The following is a 21763-nucleotide window of genomic DNA, read 5'->3' as shown; positions in this document are numbered from 1 at the left end:
CGCCTGGGCCTGGGGCGTGGGAGGGTGGTGCTCTGGCCACCGCCACCATCGGTCCCCAAAGAGCTCCGGCTGCGGGGAAGCCGCCAGGCGGGGGAGAAGGGGCTCCCGGAGGTTCCTGGAGAACAGGCTTTCCTACCATCTCCCCCGCCGCCTCCACCACTGTGGTCCCATTGCGCAGGCGCGAGGAAGACGCGCAGAGAAGGGGGTCGCTCGCTCCTAGTCACACAGCCCCGCCGGTGCAAGGTCTGATCTCGGGGTGCAGGTGACGCTGGATGGGTCTAGGGCCTGGGGTGACTTGGACTTGGGGGCCCTGTCCCGCACTACATCTCCCGCCCACCCGGGCGACCCATTCCCGGGAAAGCTAGGGCGCCGCGGGCCCCGGCTGTGGGCAGAGCCTGCCCCCTGCCGGCCACGGCAGGAATCGACGCAGCTACGAAGCCCGGGACCTTGGATGGAGTCCCCCACTCCGAATAGAGCACCCACCCAGCTCCCCGCTCCCCGGCTGAAACTGACCCCTGATAGAGCTCCCGACGCTGCGTTCAGCCCCAGCTCTGAGCTAAGCTCCAGACCCCGAGACCCTGGTCTCAGGCTAAGCACCCAATTCCAAGTCGAGCCTCCGACCCTGGATAGAGCCCCTGGTCTGTTTTTCAGACCCCTGCTCCCTAGCTAGACCCCCAAGGATGTCCGACCACCTAGAGGAGCTGTACACATTGCTCCCGACTCACAATGTTACAGGTTCTAATCCCATCTCTTCCACGACCTGGCTGAGTGGCCTCAGACAGGTCAGTTGCTTCCTCTGAGCCTCACTTTTGTCATCTGTGAAATGGGACGCTTGTACCCCATCGCAGGGTTGCTGTGAGAATTTGGTGAGTTAATGTACGTCAAGTGCTAACAGTCACTGGCACGTAGTAGGCGATCAGTAAATCTTAACTACAGTATTGTTATTATTATTACCAGATGTGCTGCTAGGCACTTTAAAAGAAAAACAGCTTTGGAACTTCCCTGGTGGTCCAGTGGTTAAGAATCTGCCTTCCAATGCAGGGGACTCGGACTTGATCCCTGATCGGGGAACTAAGATCCCACATGCCGCGGGGCAACTAAGCCCACTCGCCACAACTACTGAGCCCGTGCGCTCTAGAGCACACGCGCCACAACTAGAGAGAAGCCCGCAAGCCACAGCGAAAGATCCTGCATGCCGCAACTAAGACCCGACGCAGCCAAATAAATGAATAAATATTAGTTAAAAAATAAAAGAAGGGCTTCCCTGGTGGCGCAGTGGTTAAGAATCCGCCTGCCAGTGCAGGGGACACGGGTTTAAGCCCTGGTCTGGGAAGATCCCACATGCCGCAGAGCAACTAAGCCTGTGCGCCACAACTACTGAGCCTGCGCTCTAGAGCCCGCGAGCCACAACTACTGAAGCCCGCAGCCCCTGTGGAACAAGAGAAGCCACCGCAATGAGAAGCCCGCGCACAGCAACAAAGAGTAGCTCCCGCTCGCTGCAAGTAGAGAAAGCCCGCGGGCAGCAACAAAGACCCAACGCAGCCAAAAATAAATAAATAAAATAAATTTATAAAAAAAAAGTTCTAAAAAAAATAATAAAAGTAAAACAGCTTCATCATGACATAATTTATATACCATACAATTCACCCACTTAAAGCATACAATTCAGTGGTTTGGTATGTTACATTATTCATTTTCTAAAATTATGGTAAATATATAATAAAATTTACCATTGTAACCATTTTTTTTTTTTAAACACTTTTATTATTTATTTATTTATTTATTTATTTATTGGCTGTGTTGGGTCTTCGTTTCTGTGCGAGGGCTTTCTCTAGTTGTGGCAAGTGGGGGCCACTCTCTTCATCGCGGTGCGCGGGCCTCTCACTATCGTGGCCTCTCTCTTGTTGCGGAGCACAGGCTCCAGTCACGCAGGCTCAGTAGTTGTGGCTCACGGGCCTAGTTGCTCCGCGGCATGTGGGATCTTCCCAGACCAGGGCTCGAACCCGTGTGCCCTGCATTGGCAGGCAGATTCTCAACCACTGCGCCACCAGGGAAGCCCCATTGTAACCATTTTTAAGTGTACAGTTCAGCGGCATTATGTGCATTCACAATGTTGTGCAACCATCACCACCATCCACCTCCAGAACTTTTCCATCAACCCCAACACAAACTCTGTGCCCATTAAACACTAACTCCCCATTCCTGTCTCCCCCTCCCCAAGCCTCTGGTCACCTCTATTGTACTTTCTGTCTGTGGATTCGCCCATTCGAGGTCCTTCATATAAGTAGATCATACAATATTTATCATCTTATGATTGGCATCTTAAACCTATATTTTCAAGGTTCATCCATGTTATAGCATGAATAACTTCCTTTTTATGGCTGAATTATATTCCACTGTATAGATGGATCACATTTTGTTTACCCATTCCTCTGTTGATGGACATTTGGATTGTTTCCATCTTTTGGCTATTGTGAATCATGCTGCTATCAACATTGTTGTACAAATACCTGTCTGAGTCCCTGCTTTCAACTCTTTTGGCTATACATCTAGGAGTGGAATTGCTGGATCATATGGTAATTCTATGTTTAGTTTTTTTGAGGAACAACCAAGCTATTTTCCACAGAAGCGGCACCATTTTGCATTCCCACCAATAAAGTACGAAGGTTCTAATTTCTTCACATCCTCCTGGACACTTCTTATTCATTCTTTTATTTTTCTCATTTTTATTTTTAGTTTTTCTGGCTTGTGGGATCTTAGTTCCCCAACCAGGGATTGAACCTGCGCCCTCGGCAGTGAAAGTGTGGAGTTCTAACCACTGGACCACCAGGGAACTCCCCTTATCCATTCTTATTTGTGGACCTGTAGGTTTTATTATTCCCATGTCACAGTGCATAGGAATTATCGACCCCAAATGCCAATACCTAGTGCCCCGGATGAGAAACCCTGAACTCAGGAGAGGGTAGTACCTGGCTGTGGATGGTTGGAGGTGGGACAAACATTCCTGGGTTTGAATCCTGGCCCTGCCACTTGTGCCTGCATGTCCTCAGGCAAGTCACTTCCACTCTCTGGGCCTCAGTACCCTGTCCAAAAAGAAAAAGCGGGGGATGAGATAAAGAGACATTTCATTTATTTTTGCCTCATGAGGTCTGTGCCAGGGTTGTGTATCCCCCACGTGCAGGGCAGGACTCGACATACATTGGTTGTCCAGACTGCTCTGGCCCCCCTGGTCCTATAGCCGCAACTGGGACCCAGGGTTGGGGATGCAGGGAGGAAATGGAGCAGCAGGGGAGCTGAGAGCTGCTACTGGGCCCGGTTCCCAGGACTCACAGCTGCATCCTCCGGGGGCCCCAGCTGTCCCCACTGCCCCACCCGCTGGCGGCCTGGAGGCTCTTGCGTATCTCGCTGGCTTATTCCCACGGACACCGAGGCTGGATCTGGGAAGTCCCCTGGTGGGGTCTCCAGGGTCCGTCCACGTAGCAACTGCCACAAACCTCACCCGCAACCCAGAAAGATTTATCTTCAACCTTGGGTCAGATTCAGCCCGTCTGGGAGGTATAGCAATCTACATGTTTAAGGGGCTCCCACGTCCTTCTGCTGTAAAGTGTTCCCCGGGGCCGTACTTTAAACGGAGTCCCAGTGGTAGAAAGGGGCCTTCCCAGGGCCACGCGGTTGTTCTGTTTTTCTTTTTGGCTCTCTTTCTCTCCCCAGCCCCCATCTCTCTCTGTTTTTGACTCTAGGTCTCCTTCCTCTCATTTCTTGGACGGAGCCCGGGGTTGGCCTCTCCCCCTGCATCCGGCCCCTTTCGTGATTCCGGAGGAATTTCCCAGAGCTGCCTGACCCCGCCCCAGGTCCCACCCCTCCCACGCGGCGACCTGCTCCCATTGGACTCTTCGTACACCGCCCGCACTGCCATTGGCTGAGCCTACGTCCTCGCCCACCCCTACCCTCCCTCCCACCCGGTCCCTGAAGGTCCTATGCGCGCGGGCGGGGGCGGGGCCGCTCAGAGGGGCGGGGCAGTTGGAGGGCGGGGTCGAGCTTCCTGCCCCGCCCCGCCGGGTCCCAGTCCTCAGGCACGAGTCTCGCGGCCACAGCAAAGGCCCCTCGGAGGCGGCCGGACAGAGCCCTGACCGTCGGACCGACGACGGAGTCCCAGAGAGCAGGTGAGCGAGCGGTGCCGGGGCGCCCCCCAATCTCGGCTTAATCTTGGGGGCCACCTGGCCTCTCTGTTTCTCTCGCCCCCTATGTCCCTGACCCCCCTTCTGTTTCCCTCTCCCTCTCACTCTGTCTTTCTGTCACTCTCTTGATGTGTGGGTTATGGGGAGGCACCCTAGGTCTGAACTGCCCACCCTGGCTTGGGGTGGTGCTCTGGGACCAGCACCCCCCTCCCCCCAACAAGAGGACTCTGATGGACTCTGCCCCCTTTCACAGTGCAGGGCACCAGGTGCCAGGGCCAGATTCCAGAGCTAGGAGGGCATTCCAGGTGGTGGGCAGCCAGGCCAAAGGCGTGGAGGTGGGAATGAGTGAGACTTCTGGCTGGTCCAGGCATCCGAGACAGTCAGAGCCAGGCCCACCCAGACTGGCCACCTGGGAGCTCCCCAGTGGCCTGAAGCCTTGGCCTCAGTTTTGCCAGCTGTGAATTGGGACCTTCGTCGCTGAGGTAACTGGCAGTTGACCTGACCCAGATCTGCATGCATCACTACCTTCTCTCTCCTGGGGGGCTCTCCTGGAGGAGGAGCAGTCCCAGCTGTAAACAGGCCGCTGAGGTTACTTCCTGAGCAGGTCTGAGCCCAGCTGGGGGAGGTGAACGCCCTGGGTGGGGGCCGTGCCATAGCAGGGTGAGGGCAGTTCAGCCCAGTGGTTGGGTTGGTTCAGCCCAAGCTCAGACCTTGGAATCAGATAAACCTGGGTTCCCGCTCTGCCACTCATCACTGATAACTTGAACTGAGTGATTCAATTCTCCAAGCCTCAGTTTCCTGTCTGAGGGACATAACTCCCTGGGGGTGAGGGCAGCTTCCAGAATTAAATGCAGGAATGTGGGCCCTGCAAGTCTCTACCTGGCCTCCACCTCCTCCCTCTCTCCCCCTCACTCACTCGGCTCCAGCCACACAGCCTCCACATTCCACCAACACGCTCCAGGCACCATCCTGCCTCAGGGCCTTTGCACAGGCTGTTCCCTGTATCTCCATGACAGGTGCACAGGCGCCAACTTTAAAACATAACAAGTTGCCTAGATGGGCTGGGCCAAGGGACTGCCAGGCCAGGGCTGGGCGGCTGGGTGGCTGGGAGGGGCGGAGGAGGAGCCGGCCCAGGGACGCTGTACCTATGGAAACCGGAACAAAGAACTGTTGCCCCAGCCACGCGAACACCTGGGCTGAGCTTCTTCCACTTGGCAGGCTTGGTGGCCTGGGACGCAGGTGGTGGGTGAGTGCCCAGACCTCTTGGAGGGGGGCGAGTCAGGGACTCACACCCCGCTCTGATGGGGGCAGGGGTCCCTAAGTGAAGAAACCAGTCAGGCAGGTGCAGATTGGAGGCTCTGTAGTATCCCCTCTTGCTGTGTGGCCTTGGGCAGGTCAGGTGCCCCCTGAGCCTCAGTTTCCTCATCTGAGGCCTGGGTAGGGGATGGGCCTTTTGGTTGCTTGGTGATCTGATGTGATGGGTTCAGGAGGCCTCAGTGTCCCTGTCTGTCAAATGGGGCCACCAGAGGGTGCCTAGGACAAAACTCCATCTGTTGTCATGGAAACAGCCCCAGAGGCAGATGCTGAAGAAACGACACACGCTTGTGCAGATTCAGCCCCAGGTGTTACAGACTGAGATGGGGACCTAGAGACACGCAGGACTTGGCCCAGTTGCAGAGAACTTGGGCTTTTACCCCAGAATCCCCCACATACACCCCTCCATGAGACAACTTCCCCTGGAATCCCACCACCTGAGGGATTCACAGAGGCACCTCTGGCCCAAGAGTCCTTGGGATCTTCTAAGGCTCTGTCTTCCAGGCCTCACTTTTCCCTTCTGTCCAATGGGGCAGTGGAGGTTGGGGAGTGTCCACCGGGGGGGAGCCCCTTCCAGAAGGGTTCGTGCTGTGCTGCTGTGTGACCCTGGGATATCTGTTTTTCTCGGGGCCTCAGTTTCCCTGGCTGGACAATGGGGCCCTTGGACGAGATATCTGACTCTGTGCCCCTCTGGTGCTGGGAGGTCATCTATTCATTCAACAACTGGTTCTGAGCCCCTACTGTAAGCCAAGCCTGGTGCAGGGTGCCAAGGACCTGGCAATGACCAAGGCCCATCTGGTGTCCCCCACCGCCCACTCAGTTCACAGACTGGGGTTGGGAGAGATGGACATTCATCCAGAAAAGTCATTAGGGTTAGCTGTAATTGCATGAAGGAGTGGAGAGACAGATTGATGGGGAAATTAGTTTATATGGGGGATCTGGGAGGGCCTCCTGAGGAGGTGACATTTGAGCTGAAGCTCAATGGCAAGAAAGAAATAGCCATGTGGAGACCTGGGGGGAAGAGCAATCCAGGCAGAGGGCACAGCTCGTGCAAAGGCCCTGGGGCAGCACCATGCCTGATGTGTTGGAGGAACAGCCAGGAGACCCGTGTGTCTGGAGCAGAGTGAGCGAGGGGGAGAGAGGGAGGAGGGGAGGGCAGGGAGGGAATGGGGCAGGTCGTGCAGGGTCTTGTGAGCCATGGGGAGGACTTGGGCTTTTACCCCGAGGGAGGAGGGATCCCTGAAGGGCTGTGGGCAGAAGAGGGGGAGGACCTCACTCGGGTGCTCACTGGCGCCCTCTGGCGGCTGCTACGGAGAGGACAGACTGTAGGGTGCGAGGGCAGGAGCCAGGGGACCAAGATGGAGGCTGTGGGGCGGTGAGAAGTGGGTGGAGCCCGGACTCAAGTAGGGGCTGCATCCACATTCCTGCCAGGTGACCCTCCAGCCTCCTCCACTTGCTGTTAAAAATCTTTTACTTGGGAATTCCATGGCGGTCCAGTGGTTAGGATTCCATGCTTTCACTGCTGTGGGCCTGGGTTTGATCCCTGGTTGGGGAACTAAGATCCTGCAAGGCGCGCAGCGCGGCCAAAAAAAAAAACAACTTTTACTCAGCTTGAGCCTCAGCCTGTCCTGTCTTTCTCTGTAGAGGGGTGGGATATGGTCTCCCAACATTCATTTTTGCCCACTGGTGTCCCCCCCCCCCAACCCCATCCCAGCTCTTTCTTCAGTGGAGATCTGACCACAGTTGAAAGTGTCCCAACTCCCACCGCCGCCTGGCAGGCAGCCAGACCCTGCCCATCCTTGGGGTGGCCCCCCGAGGGCTCTGGGGAACCCGGTTTGAAAACCACTGGTATCTGCCCCCCCACCTCAGAAAAGCAGGTCCCCCCTTTTGCCATATCAAAATGGGCACCGACTGTGAGGTCTGCGTGATGGTTGATAAAGGGCTGGAAGCAGTCGGTGCCCTCATGCTGGCAGAGGGTAATAGTGTGGGAACCAGGACCGTGGGGGCATTTGCCACGGTGGGCGGAGACCTGGAGCCCCTGAGGCCACCCTGGGCTGCTGCAGCAGGGGCTGAGGGAGGAGGCCCCGCTGAGGGGGCCCATCAATTATTGACGCCCTTTGTTGTGACATAAAGAATTCATGCGGAGGGCGGGCTGCTCTGTGGACCAGTGGCATGCTGAAGCCAGCATCCGCCCTCCCCACCCCCGCTCACGAGAGCCACTTGCTGCATTGTCAGGAATTTCGCGACCCCGTTGTTAACATCACCATTATTAAAAAGGACAGACCATCAATAAAACTGGAAGAAAAAATAAATTAAAAAAAATGACATACCATGAACTTACAATCAAATACATTATATTTAAAACAAAGGTATGGATGGGAATTCCCTGGCGGTCCAGTGGTTAGGACTTGGCGCTTTCACTGCCGAGGGTGCAGGTTCAATCCCTGGGATCCCACAAGCCGCTTGGCAGGGCCAAAAAGAAAAAAGAAAAAACCCCCCAAAGATATGGAATATTATTCAGCCATAAAAAGGAGTGAAGCCCTGGGACTTCCCTGGTGGTGCAGTGGTTAAGAATCCGCCTGCTGATCCGGGGGACACGGGTTTAAGCCCTGGTCGGGGAAGATCCCACATGCCGCGGGGCAACCAAGTCCCGTGAGCCACAACTACTGAGCCCGCGTGCCTAAAGCCAGTGCTCCACAACAGAGAGAAGCCACCGTAATGAGAAGCCCGCGCACCGCAATGAAGAGTAGCCCCCGCTTGCCCCAACTAGAGAAAGCCCACGCGCAGCAACGAAGACCCAACGTAGCCAAAAATAAAATTAATTAATTAATTAAAAAAAAGAAAACCCCTTAAAAAAAAAAAACGGAGTTAAGCCCTGAGCCTTGAAAACATGACACTCAGTGAGAGAAGCCAGACACATAAGACCACATAGTGGGTGATTCTTTTTATAAGAAAAATAGGCAAATCCATAGAGGCAGAAAGTAAATTAGTGGCTGCCAAAGGGCTGGGGGAGGAGGATGGGGAGTGACTTCTAATGGGGAGGGGGTTTCTTTTTGGAGTGGTGAGAATGTTCTGGAATTAAATAGTTGTGATGGTTACCCAGCTCTGTGAATATATAAAAACACTGAATTGTACACTTTAAAGGGTGAATTTTATGGTATGTGACATATACTTCAGCACAACTTATAAAAAAGCAAAGGTCAAAAATCCTAATTTCTGATGATTTTACTGCACTTTGCAAGGATCTATGCTCTTGAGGTTATTTTCATCTAGTGTATCTGTTTGGTGGAGATGGTGAGCAGTTCTGCCCAACTCCATTTTCAAGTTGGAAGCTTGAAATTGGCCGTGGTGACAGAACTTACACCATGGAAATTGGCAAATGCTATAAATCAGGGTTTGATATATTGTTCTGTCATCATCTAATCCGGAGGTTGGCCAACCTTTTTTTAAAATTTATTTATTAATTTATTTATTTTTGGCTGGGTTGGGTCTTCGTTGCAGTGTGCGGGCTTTCTCTAGTTGCGGTGAGGGGGTGTTACTCTTCCTTGCGGTGCGTGGGCTTCTCATTGCGGTGGCTTCTCTTGTTGTGGAGCACGGGCTCTAGGCGCGTGGGCTTCAGTAGTTGTGGCACGCAGGCATCAGTAGTTGTGGAGCCCAGGCTTAGTTGCTCCGTGGCATGTGGGTTCTTCCCGGACCAGGGCTCGAACCTGTGTCCCCTGCATTGGCAGGTGGATTCTTAACCACTGCGCCACCAGGGAAGTACCCAAGCTTTTTCTATAAAGGGTCAGATAGTAAATATTTTTGGCTTTGCCAGCTGTTCTGCCTCTGTTGCCTCTCTTCAAGGCTGCGTTCCAATAGGACATGAATGGGCGCGGCATGTGCCAATAAAACTTTATTTATATACAAAAACAGGCAGCAGGCCAGAATTTGCCACCCCTGGTCTAACTTCAGGAAATGTCAATAATGAAAATTAAATTTTAAAGGGTGGCATGTCTCTAGCTGCTTCCTTGCGAATAGCACAAAAGCACTGGCAATATTCTCTCACTATTCGAAAACTGCCATCGGATTTGGCAAAGAAGTCGCTCACTTGGCTGATAAGTGAGTGAGTGAAATCCGAATTCTCCTTGTTCGTATGAAAGAGACCATCCAGCGACATCAGTGTCAGACTGCTCTCCTTTCTCCGTAGCAACTATAGATTGGCCACTGGTACCAGTTTGGCAAAACTCACCAAGAACACATAGTGAGCCTCGGTTGGGTGTGAAATTCACCCATGCAAAATCCTTTCTTATGTCTGTTAAGTTGCATGGGGCACGTCCTTTATGTCAGGAACATTTATGGTAAACATATGTATGTACCTACATGCCTACATTTATTTTTCCTGGAAAGCTGGTGGCTAAGAATTTTCCAGCGCTTAGTGAATGGGGTGCGACGCAGCATTCACGGTGCACCCGGGGGGCACTGGGGACCCTGGGAAGCAGGATCTTCTGCCCTGTGGAATCCCCATCACCCCCACACCTAGCATCCAGGACTGGGAATGTGTGGGTTGAGGGGCCACCCCAGCGCACCTGTGACCTGGGTTGGATGGGGGGCCATGCCTAGCATGTTGCAGGGACAGCAAGAGGGGAGATGAAGGAGGGTAGGTCATTGATGTGGGGAGCGGGAAGGTTGGCCCTGCTCCAGAGTTTGGGGACAGAAGGGATTGGGAGGAACGAGGTCCACTGGGGCCAGTGCCGTCCACTGCCGTGTGCCCTTCCCCTCGGGGGAGGCTCACATTCAGTCCTGCTTCCACCCCACCCTCCCTCCAAGCCCACCTTTGCCTGTGCGGGGAAAGGACGCTGTCACGTCTAGAGCAACCCAAGGCTCCACCGTCTGTGGCCAGTTTGGGAGCTGGAATGTCCAAAATGGGGACGGGAACAAAGGTCAGAGTCAAAAAGACAAAGTGGGCTTGGCAGAGGGTGAAAGTCTGAGCGTGGACAGAGGGCTGAGGTTCCGGGAAGAATGTGGGGTGCAGGGCAGCAATCAGCAGAGCCACGGACTCAGTGACTAGACACCCATTTCACAGATGGGAAAGTGCCTCCAGGGGCTGGGGCTGGTCTGAGGTCATGGAGGGGAGACCTCAGAGCTGTGGGAGGGCCTGGACAGTGGCCTCCTCAGGGGCTGTGGACCAGCCTCCGGTCTCCTCCCTGGCACTGTCCTGCCCCAGGGCCTTTGCACCAGCCATTCCCTCTGCCTGGCTCACCCTCCCCCAGACCCTGTCCTTCCAGTCCCAGCTCCAGGGGCTCCACCTCGGAGGGGCCCCCCTGACCACCCAGCCTGGGTCACCTGCCGTCCCTGGCTGTCACTGCCCCCCACCCCTGGGCCTTATCTGTCCCTGAAATTATCCTGTTTATTTCCACATTCGCTGCTTCCTGGTGCCTTCCCCTTCCAGCAGGGGCAACACCTCTTAGGGGGCCGTTTTGGAAATTCAGAGGGCTTTTTTTCCCTTCCCACTTATGATAATAACAGGATATGCTAGCATCTGGGGGGCAGGGACCAAGGCACTAGGCGTCTGGCCATGCTCAGGGCAGCCCCTGGCCCTCACAACGTCCTAATGTCCTGCCAGAAACAGAAACCGATGACTAGGGGTTTCAATATTCAGTGAATTTTCCTGAAATGCAACTCCTGGGTAAATCAAGGGAGGATGGAGCTCTTTTTTGATAGAAATTTGTAGCTACGTGTTCCCTGCGATGCCCTGTATGGGGCAAACCTCTGATAGATGCACTCCATCGAGTGCAGTGGGCCTGAGGTTTTAAGGAGGAAAATTTTTTTTAATACTTCTTTGTGTATTTATTTGGCTGCACCAGGTCTTAGTTGAGGCCCACAGGATCTTCGTTGCTGCATGTGGGATCTTTAGTTGCGGTATGTGGGATCTAGTTCCCTGACCAGGGATCGAACCTGGGCCCCCTGCATTGGGAGTGTGGAGTCCCAACCACTGGACCACTGGAGACGTCCCAGGAAAATTATTTTTTAATCAAACATGTATTGAGCATGTACCTGGCCAGGTGGAAGTGATTTGCTAATCTCCACTTGTGTAATCCTTTTCTTTTTTAAAAATAATTAATTAATTTATTTATTTATTTATTTTTGGCTGCATTGTGTCTTCGTTGCTGCGTGTGGGCTTTCTCTAGTTTCGGCGAGTGGGGGCTTCTCTCGTTGCGGAGCACGGGCTCTAGGTCCATGGGCTTCAGTAGTTGTGGCTCATGGGCTCAGTAGTTGTGGCACATGGGTTTAGTTGCTCCGCGGCATGTGGGATCTTCCTGGACCAGGGCTTGAACCTGTGTCCCCTGCATTGGCAGGTGGATTCGTAGCTGCTGCGCCACCAGGGAAGTCCCTGTAATCCTTTTATTTCTGTTTGTATTACTACTTGGGCCAAATCCTGATTTTTACATTTTTAAATTTATTTAACTTTTTTTTTTTTGGCCGTGCTGCGCGCAGCATGTGGGATCTTAGTTCCCAAACCAGGGATCCAACCCGCACCCCCTGCAGTGGAAGCGGGGAGTCTTAACCAGTGGACTGTCAGGGAAGTCCCAATTTATTTAACGTTTTTAAAATGAGGCATAAAATATAGAGAGAGTAGGGGCTTCCCTGGTGGCGTAGTGGTTGAGAATCTGCCTGCCAATGCAGGGGACACGGGTTCGAGCCCTGGTCTGGGAAGATCCCACATGCCGCGGAGTAACTAGGTCCGTGAGCCACAATTACTGAGCCTGCGCGTCTGGAGCCTGTGCTCCACAACAAGAGAGGCCGCGACAGTGAGAGGCCCGCGCACCGCGATGAAGAGTGGCCCCCGCTTGCCACAACTAGAGAAAGCCCTCGCACAGAAACGAAGACCCAACACAGCCATAAAAAAATAAATAAACAAATACTTTAAAAAAAATATACAGAGAGAGTAAGGGGCACAAAGGTATAAAGTATATACACTTGATATATATACAGTAAGTGTTCAGCTTGATGACATAGAATTCACATACTGTAAAATTCACTATTTTAAAGTGCTCACATTCCAGAACATTCTGCCACCCCCAAAAGAAATCCCATCCCCATTAGCAGTCACTCTCCATTCTCTGCTCCCCAGCCCCTGGAAACCACTAATTCACTTTCTGTCTGTGTGAATTTGCCTGTTCTGGACGTTTCCCATCAATGGGATCACACACAGTGGGTCCTTCTGTGTCTGGCTTCTCTCACTGAGCATCGTGTTCTCAAGGTCCATCCACGTTGTAGCGAGTATCAGGGCTTCACTCATTTTTATGATTGAATAACATCCCAGTGTGTGGATGGACCACAATTTGTTTGTCCATTTATCTGCTGGTGGGCATTTGGGTTGTTTCCACTTTTTGGCTATTACAAATCATGCTGCTATGCCCATGTGTGTATACGTTTTTATGTGTACGTATGTTTTCGTCTCTTTGGGGTAGGTACTTAGGAGCATAACTGCTGGGTCATGTGGTAACTCTGTGTTTGTTTGAGGAACTGCCAAACAACTGTTTTCTATGGCGGCTGCACCATTTTCTATTCCTACCAGCCGTGGATGAGGGGCTCCAGTTTCTCCCATCCTTGCCAGCCCTTTTGTCTGTCTTTTTGAAACGGCCATCCTAGTGGGGGTGAGGTGATGTATCATTATGATTTTGACTTCTGTTTTCCTAGTAGCCAGTGATGTTGAGCGTCTTTTCACTTGCTTATTGGCCATTTATATATCTTCCTTGGAGAAATGTTAGATTTTTTAAAAATCAAGATATAACTCACATACCATAAAATCTACCCTTTGAAAGTTTACAGTTTTCTGGGTTTTAGTGCATTCACATTTGTAACCATCCAGCTCGATGACTTTTTACATTGTGTAGACCCAGATGGAGACACAGAACGTGAAACATTCCAGGGACTTCCCTGGTGGTCCAGTGGTTAAGACTTCGCCTTCCAATGCAGGAGGTGCGGGTTCGATCCCTGGTCGGGGAGCTAAGATCCCACATGCCTCGCGGCCAAAAAACCAAAACAGAAGCAATACTGTAACAAATTCAATAAAGACTTTAAAAATGGTCCACATCAAAAAAAAAAAAAATCTTAAAAAAAAATTTTTTTAATTAAAAAAAAGAAAAAATTCCAGAGCTCCTCCCTGTACAATCCCCCTCACCTTTATCACCACATATTAATTTTATTTTTATACCAGCGGGTGGAGACAGACGGTACTGCCTGTGGATTCCATGTCAGGGAAATGGGGGCACCCAAATTCTTTTGTAATAAGGAGGTGGAATGATGTCTAGAAGGCTGGGATCCCGTGGAAGGCAGGGACGGGATCTCTTTTGGTCACTGCTATGTCCCCAGTGCCTGGGACACAACTGGTGCTCCATAAATGCTCACTGAGCAACTGAATGAGTGTTCCAGCCGAGCCCTTGAAGCTTTATTGGGCTTTTCTGGCTTGTGACGATAGTGGGGTGATCTGGCATTTGGTGGGCAGGGGCCAGGGACACTGGCCATCTGGCCGCTGGGCCCCTCCGCTGTCCCTGGGAAGGCCCTGCCCCAGAAGGGCTGCCGTGGTGCAGCCGGGCCCCTCCTGGCTTGTCTGCCCTTGGACTTGGCTGAGCGCAGCTGGCAGGAAGGAAGGCTGGGGTTTATTTTGGTCCCCAGCATGCTCCCCCGGGAGAGCAGTCATCTCCCTGTCTGGCTGCTTGGATGGAGGCGTTTCTGGTAGAACAATGGGTCAGCGGTGTGGGTGGGGTGGGGGGGGGAATCGCTCTGACCCATTGCAGCTGGGCTGGTCCAGGTGTCACAGGTCTGGGGACTGCCCCAAGGGGAGTAGGGGCTAGGAGTGTGGAGGCCAGGAGGGAAGGCTGCAGCTGCCCCCGCGCCCCGCCCCTTTTCCTCTGTGCTTGGCAGGGTGGGTGTGGGGCAGTGAGCTGCTGAGGGCCCAGGCTCTTCCTGAAGCTGGTAAACAGGACAGGCTTCCCCTCTGAACCAACACGCCCGACCTCAGGACTTGCAGAGGGGAAGGTCAAGGCCCAGAAAGAGGCAGAACCCTGCCTGGGGTCACACAGCAACCAAATAGGCAGAAAGACCTGGGCACCAGAGTCCTTGGGATCCAGGGAAAGGCCTTCTCCTCTCTGAGTCTCAATTTGTCCATCTGTAAACTGGGGAGCTGGACCCAGGGAGTTGGGAGTTCCCCCCGGGGTTCCAACGTTTGCAGACATCCTTTCCCTCATACATCCAACAAACACTTACTGGGTGTCTGCTGGGTACCAGGCCCTGGGCTGGTCACCAGAGACATGGCGTGAACAAGAAAGATGCAGGGGAATTCCCTGGCAGTCCAGTGGTTAGCGCTCTGTGCTTCCACTGCAGGGGCCAGAGGTTTGATCCCTGGTTGGGGAACTAAGATCCCGCATGACCTGCGACGCAGCCAAAAAAAAAAAAAAAAAAAAAAGATGCAGCCCCTACCCACACTGTCAGGCCAGGGAGATGGACACCGAAACCAAGGTACTCGGGGCCATGATGGAGGATGCCCTGGGCCCCATGGGAGCCAAGGGGGCACCTGGCCCAGCCTGGGGCATCCAGAAGTCTTCCAGGAGGAGGTGACAGTAACTCTGAGACTTGAATGAGTTTACGGGATGAGTGATGGGTGGGGGAGGGGTCTAGGTAGAGGGAATGGAATAGAACGTTCTAGAGAAACAGGTGAGAGGGCATCCTGGAAGCATAGTTATTCCTTGCTGCTGCTCTTTTTTCCAGAGAACATCACAGAGAAATAGGTCTCTGCATTCAGGGAGCTGAATGGCATAGAGCTTGAAGGTCACAAGTCCAGGCAGTGGCGTCCAGCCTCTTGCCCGGGGAAAGCTCACAGCCCGGGGGACACTCAGGTTGGCCACAAGCTTCTGCCCTAGGATGGAGTTAGTTCTCCCTCCTTACAGTCACCATCCTCCATTTTACAGATGGGGAAACTGAGGCACGGGGCAGTTATGTTGCTTGACCAAGAGGTTAGAGCCAGGAGCAGGCCCTAAATATCGGGGCTGGTTTTGTCGTGAGGGACAGCTCCCAGCCCCCCAAGGCTCAGGGCCACTCGCAGGAGTCAGCTGGGGAAGGCAGAGGGCGTAGGGGTGCAGAGGTGGTGGGAGCAGGCAGTCCCTGTGTTGCTGTGTGGCCTTGGGGAAATGGCTCAGCCTCTCTGAGCCTGTGTAATTTCTTCTGCAACTGGGCAACCAGCTGAATACAATACCAGGCTGAAGTGATGAAATGGGCACACGCCGCTGCACCAGGGCCTGCCACGCGGTGCTGAGTCACCCGCACCCCTGCTCTGCCCCAGCCTGTGTACAGGGTCTGGGGCTGGTGTGGGAGCAGGCAAGACTGGGTCATTCATCTCCAGGCCCGTCCTGACCTCTGTGGGCAGGGAGAGGGCGGCCGAGGGTTGGGACTTCTCCCGGGGTCTGAGCTCACACACAGATGGGCTTTGTGGAGGTTCCTGTGGCTGAGTGGGCACTCACGTGGCATTCCTGGTCTGGCTGGCCTGAGGCTGGGGTCAGGGTGGATTCCCACCAGAGCCTGGGGCAGCAGTGGGTCAGGGCTGGGGGTGGGTCTCAAGCTCCCTCATTCATTTGGCAGATGTTTCTGGAGCCTCGAAAAACATATCGGTTAAGGAGTCAGGCCCATTACCTCCCCCGTGGCCTGCGGTGAGGCAGACCACGGAAGAAGCAAAGCCAGCGGGGCAGAGCAGTGATGGGGGACGCCTGGGGTGCTGTGTGGCTCAGACGAGGTGCCTCACTGTCAGTTTGGCTGTTCGGGGGTGGCTTCCTAGAGGAGGTGGCGTCCAGGCTGAGCTGAGGGATGAACCTGCGAGGGCGAGAGGCAGGGGCTTAGGGGCCAGGGCTTTTGGGGGATGTATATGAGTGCACCAGAGAAGAGGCAGGGGTTTGGGGGCCAAGATGTTGGGGGATGTACAGGAGCTCACCAGGGAAGATGCAGGGGACGGAATGAGGTGTGGGCTTTGGTCCTGAGAGCCATGAGGAGATGCGAGCTGGTTCTTACAAGGAAAGGGCTAAGCCCAGATGTGCAATGTAGGAAGAATTCTGGCGCTGTTAGAAGGAGGTGGTTGGAAGGGGAGCCTCCAGAGCCTGGGGGATCTGGAAGACTGCCATGCAGGAAGGACAAAAGGAGACAGACATAAGGGACAGACAGAGGTCCAGGCTTCTGTGGTTGGAGGCCTGGTCACTGTTCCCAGAGAGCCAGCCTGCCATTCACCTTGGCCCCCTCCCTGGCCCTTTCCTGGGCGGAAGCTGATGCAAGTCAATATTTCTGTATCAGAGGAATCAGCAGAGTGATGCGTTTCCAGAAACCCCACAAATGGCCCTGGGGAACCCCCACCCAGGCCACTGTCCCCCTGACTCATTCAGGGCCTGACTAAGGCCTCAGGATGTCCGTTGTAAACTGAACGGGGTGAGGAGGCCAGGAGGATTGGTACCTGGGCTCCTCCACCCTGAACAGCCCAGGCGCTGGGCTGGGACCCTGTCTCATGGAGCTGCAGGATGAGGGGAATGATAAGCTGGACGCCCCCCCCCCCGTGATAACTCACCTTGAGCCCCTTCTCAACTCACAGCAAGGATACAGTGGGTTTGCAGGGCTGGTACCAGGGACCACAAGTAGTGGGATTCAGAAGGCCCTGCCCATTAATTTCCAAAACATACAAACAGCTCATACAACTCAATAACCAAAAAACAACCCAATCAAAATACGGGCAGAAGACTAAATAGACATTTCTCCAAAGAAAACATAGAAATGGCCAACAGGTAACATGAAAAGATGCTCATCATTCCTAATTATTAGAGAAACGCAAATCAAAACTACGATGAGGTATCTCCTTACACTGGTCAGAATGGCCATCATTAAAAAGTCTACAAATAACAAATGCTGGAGAGGGTGTGGAGAAAAGAGAACCCTCCTACACTATTAGTGGGAATGTAAGTCGTTGCAGCCACTATGGAGAACAGTATAGAGGTTCCTCAAAAACTAAAAATAGTGTTGCCATATGATCCAGCAATCCCACTCCTGGGCATATATCCAGACAAAACTCTAATTGGAAAAGGTACATGCACCCCAATGTTCACAGCAGCACTATTTACAATAGCCAAGATACAGAAACAATCTAAATGTCCATTGACAGATGAATGGATAAATAAGATGTGGTACACATACACAATGGAATATTACTCAACCATGAAAAAGAATGAAATAATGCCATTTGCAGCAACATGGATGGACCTAGAGATTCTCATAATAAGGGGAGTAAGTCAAAAAGAAAGACAAATACCATATGATAAAACCTATATGTGGAATCTAAAATAGGACACAAATGAAGTTATCTACCAAACAGAAACAGACTCACCGACATAGAGAACAGACTTGTGTTTGCCAAGGGGGAGGGTGGGTAGGGGAAGGAAAGATTGGGAGTTTGGGATTAGCAGATGCAGATGAGTATATACAGAATGGATAAACAACAAGGTCCTATGGTATAGCACAGGGAACTAGATTCAGTATCCTGTAATAAACCATAACAGAAGGCCCTGCCCAGATTTCACCATTACACATTAATTCCTTTGACTTTTTTTTAGAAACAAATTCCCTTAGGGTCCCTTGGGTCATCATAATGCTATTTTTTAAACGAGCTTTTCCTAAAAATAGCTTTTGCTATTTTTTTCACAAGTTTCTGCCGTTCTGTGCTCCAGCTACTTGGAATTTCCCTCCTCTAGGCCTTGGAGCATGGGGATCTTCCCGCCTGGGATGCCCTCTCCATTTTCTCACCTGTCCCCTCCTCCAGGAGGTCAGCCTGGGCCCTCTTGATCTGCTGGGGTGCCCGTGCTATGTGGGCTCTTGCAGCTTCCCGGATGGTAGCACTTGCTGTGTTCCCGGGGGCTCGCTGGTCGGCTCCGTACACCCAGTCCTGGCACACACAGTAGGTCTGTGGAATGGGCACGCAGGCTCCCCTGGAGATAGGCTGGTGGTGTGCGCCCATTTCCCGGATTGGGAAGACGGTGGTCGCCAACGTTAGCGGCCCGCCCAGGCAAGCCCCTGGCAGCCGGGCCGTGCGGGCTTACGGGTCTGTGTCCTCACCCCCGTGCAGGGCGGATGGACACCTTCAGCACCAAGAGCCTGGTCCTCCAGGCCCAGAAGAAGCTCCTGAGTAAGATCGCATCCAGGGCGGTGGCGGCCGCGTTCATCGACGACACCAGCAGCGAGGTGCTGGACGAGCTGTACCGCGCCACCAAGGAGTTCACCCGCAGCCGCAAGGAGGCCCAGAAGGTGGTCAAGAACCTGGTCAAGGTGGCTGTGAAGCTGGGCATCCTGCTGCGCAGCGGGCAGCTGGGCGGCGAGGAGCTGGCGCGGCTGCAGCGCTTCCGGCAGCAGGCGCGCCGCCTGGCCATGACCGCCGTCAGCTTCCACCAGGTGGACTTCACCTTCGACCGGCGCGTCCTGGCCGCCGCCCTGCTGGAGTGCCGGGACCTGCTGCACCAGGCGGCGGGCGCGCACCTGACCGCCAAGTCCCACGGCCGCATCAACCACGTGTTCGGCCACTTGGCTGACTGCGACTTCCTCGCCGCGCTCTACGGCCCGGCTGAGCCCTACCGCTCCCACCTGCGCAGGATCTGCGAGGGTCTCAACCGGCTGCTGGACGAGGAGCGCATATGACCTCCGACCTGACCTCCGACCTCCTCGCTCCAGCTTCCCGCTGGGGGCGGGGCTTGCGGGGGTGTTTTTAACCTCTTCCAGTCTGACTCTGGCCAAACCCCCCACCCAACCCACGCACGCACGCACGCACGCAGGCACACGCGCGCGCGCGCGCCTCTGCAGCTCTAAGGACCCAGGTCACCTCTTCTCCTCCGGCCCAGTCTCCGTGGGGAGAGGAACTCAGCGCGGAGCCCGGCACGGCCTGCCTGCGCCAGCGGCCTCCCGGGACACCTGGAGACCACTGCCTGCTCCGGCGCACCGTCTGCACAATGACCTTTGAGCCACCGGTCTGAACCCCTCAGATCACTTGGTGTCTCTGACAGCTGGCGGCTTCCCACTTAATAATGTTGCCTGGGCTTTTGCATTCCCGCAGAGAGGGTCATGGGGAACCAGGAGAAAGGGAGTGTTACACAGTGAGCTGTTCCCCCGCCCCAAGTTCCTCGAAGTCCTAAGCCCCAGGGCCTCTGAATATGACCTTATTTAGAAATAGGGTGATTGCAGATGTAATTAGTTGAGTTCATACTGGAGCGGGGGTGGCTAATCCACTCTGAGTGGCGTGCTTATGAGAAGGGGACGTTTGGACACAGACTCAGAGGACAATGCTATATGAAGGTGGCGGTAGAGACTGGGGGGAGGTGTCTGCACGACGAGGAACACCAAGGACTGCCAGCCACCACCAGAAGCTGGGAGAGAGCCTGGAACAGCCCTCAGAGGGAACCAGCCCTGCCGACCCCTTGATCTCAGGCCTCCAGAGGTGAGAGCGAACAAGCTTCTGTTGTTTCAGCCTCCCAGGCTGGGGTACTTCGTTCCGCAGACCAGGAAATGGGCCCTGGGAGCCACGCGAGGGCCGCGGTGGGTGCAGGTGTGTCAGTGAGGACGCCTCCTCCCTCTGGTCGGCATCGTGGCCCAGACTCCCACGTGGGAGAGGAACGGAGTGCGCCCCCGATGCAAGGCGTCAGGGGAAGCTGTCTGAGATGTGTGCATGTTTTTAAATGATGATTTCATATTTGGAAAACAAACACAAACAATTGTTTTTATAAGACAGGCTTCAGAAACAAAACTCAACGACTCTTGGCTTTGGCGACGCTGGTGCGGCGATTCTTAACTTGGGGCGTGGATGGACACGTTGGGGTGTGGGAGCGTATTTGTGATCTGTCAGAAGTGGGCATGGGTTTTAAAAGACTGCGAAACCCGGCTGCAGGTCTGGCCATGTCAGGGCCGGGAAGGTTATTTTGGGCACTCAGGGGGGAGGGGGGGAACGATGTCTATTTTTGCAGAACCTGGTCTGTTTAGGGCAAAGACTGCAAACAGGAGGCCTGCAGGCCTTATTAGGCAAGAAGATGGGTTTGCTTAGCCCCATCCGGTGTTTTGAGACATTTGGAATTAGTTGCCAACACTTAAAACCAAGGAAATTGCACATCCTGATCTTGATCTTGGCGTTTCTCTAGAAAATGTGCCTGCACTGCCCAGTGGTGAAGCTGCATAGAGGTTGCCTGTCTTTGCTTTGCCACAGTCCCCACCACTCCCTTTTGCCTCTCCACGGCATGCGGGGCTGACTGATAGATTAGGACCCCAGATTCAGGGCAGCGTTTCTCTGTTTGGTTTCTGCTGCTCTGAAAAAGTCAAAGGCTTTCACTCAGGATCCAGCTGTTCCTACCTCTGCCCTCCACTTCCAAGGCAAACTTTCCCATTTATCTTGGGTCAAAAGACATCTTCAAATGAACAATCGTGCATTTTGATTACGCCGAGAAGCCCCACATGAAATCCTTTGCCCTCTGCTCTGCTGGCATATATCCATGTGATAAGGCTTTGTACCTGTCTTGACTCTTTTCATACACTTGAGATCTAATTTAAAAAAACCAAAGAGCACTACAAAACTATGTAAATAAAAGCATCTGACAGTTTGCTCTCACCCACCTAGGGTTTTTGCCTTTTGAATCAAGGTTGCACATAAACGTCACACACCCGCAGCCTGTTAGCAGGTTTGATTGCCGCTGTGTTGGATGACAGACTAGCAGACTAGCGGGGTGGCAGAGCTTGGCTTCTGCAGCTCAAACAGGGCTCAGTCCAGCTCCTCATCATGACCAAAGGTCCTGGGGCCAGGCGGCTTCGCTCACCAGAAAGCTCCATAAAGGCACACGCACACGTCACATGGAGTAAAGGGGAAGCTTCTCTGTGTCCAGAGGTGCGCTGCTGTGTCCCAGCACATTGCACCTACCGCTCTGCATCCCTGCCGGCGGCCAGTACTTGGAAGTGGTAAGTGCCGCCAGGCTGACCACAGAAGAATCAATATCCCTCTCAGCCAGGGTCTGGCCCTCACGCACCTCAGGGCCCAGGGTGCGCCATCGTCTCCACCTGTGTCCAGCTGCCAGGTTTTTGCAGGAGGCCCTGGGCAATCATCTCCTGGGCCCTGTTGAGAACCGCAGGTCGCCGTGGTCGGTGGAGCGAGCCTCCCCGAGGACGCGTGTGCCTCCAGAGCCGCTGGCGAGGTGGTGCAGATCACGTGCGCTTGACCACTGAGGCTGCTGGTGCCCCGC

At 53.9% G+C, this 21763-nt stretch overlaps 2 protein-coding genes across 2 annotated transcripts in view; one reads left to right on the top strand and one right to left on the bottom strand.

The window, feature by feature from the left end:
* The window catches only part of SEMA6B (semaphorin 6B), a 70701-nt gene extending 66961 nt beyond the window's left edge, over window positions 1–3740 (bottom strand). The window contains exons 1-2 of the mRNA XM_057541663.1: window positions 3624–3740; window positions 2970–3083 (exon numbers count right to left, since the gene is read on the bottom strand). Of these exons, the coding sequence (XP_057397646.1) occupies window positions 2970–3042 (73 nt within the window). The 5' untranslated portion in view covers window positions 3043–3083; window positions 3624–3740. The remainder of the gene's footprint in view (window positions 1–2969; window positions 3084–3623) is intronic.
* A 318-nt stretch (window positions 3741–4058) lies between these two features.
* Window positions 4059–21138, top strand: TNFAIP8L1 (TNF alpha induced protein 8 like 1). Its single transcript, XM_007169159.2, has 2 exons — window positions 4059–4163; window positions 18622–21138. The coding sequence occupies exon 2, from the start codon at window positions 18627–18629 to the stop codon at window positions 19185–19187; it is 561 nt and encodes a 186-aa protein (XP_007169221.1). The 5' UTR covers window positions 4059–4163; window positions 18622–18626; the 3' UTR covers window positions 19188–21138.
* Window positions 21139–21763: the final 625 nt, after the last annotated feature.

This window comes from Balaenoptera acutorostrata, chromosome 2 (genome assembly GCF_949987535.1).
Source record: "Balaenoptera acutorostrata chromosome 2, mBalAcu1.1, whole genome shotgun sequence".
NCBI classification, from domain to species: Eukaryota; Metazoa; Chordata; class Mammalia; order Artiodactyla; family Balaenopteridae; genus Balaenoptera; species Balaenoptera acutorostrata.
The sequence above is the reverse complement of the archived record's forward strand: the minus strand, read 5'-3'. Positions and strand labels throughout refer to the sequence as shown.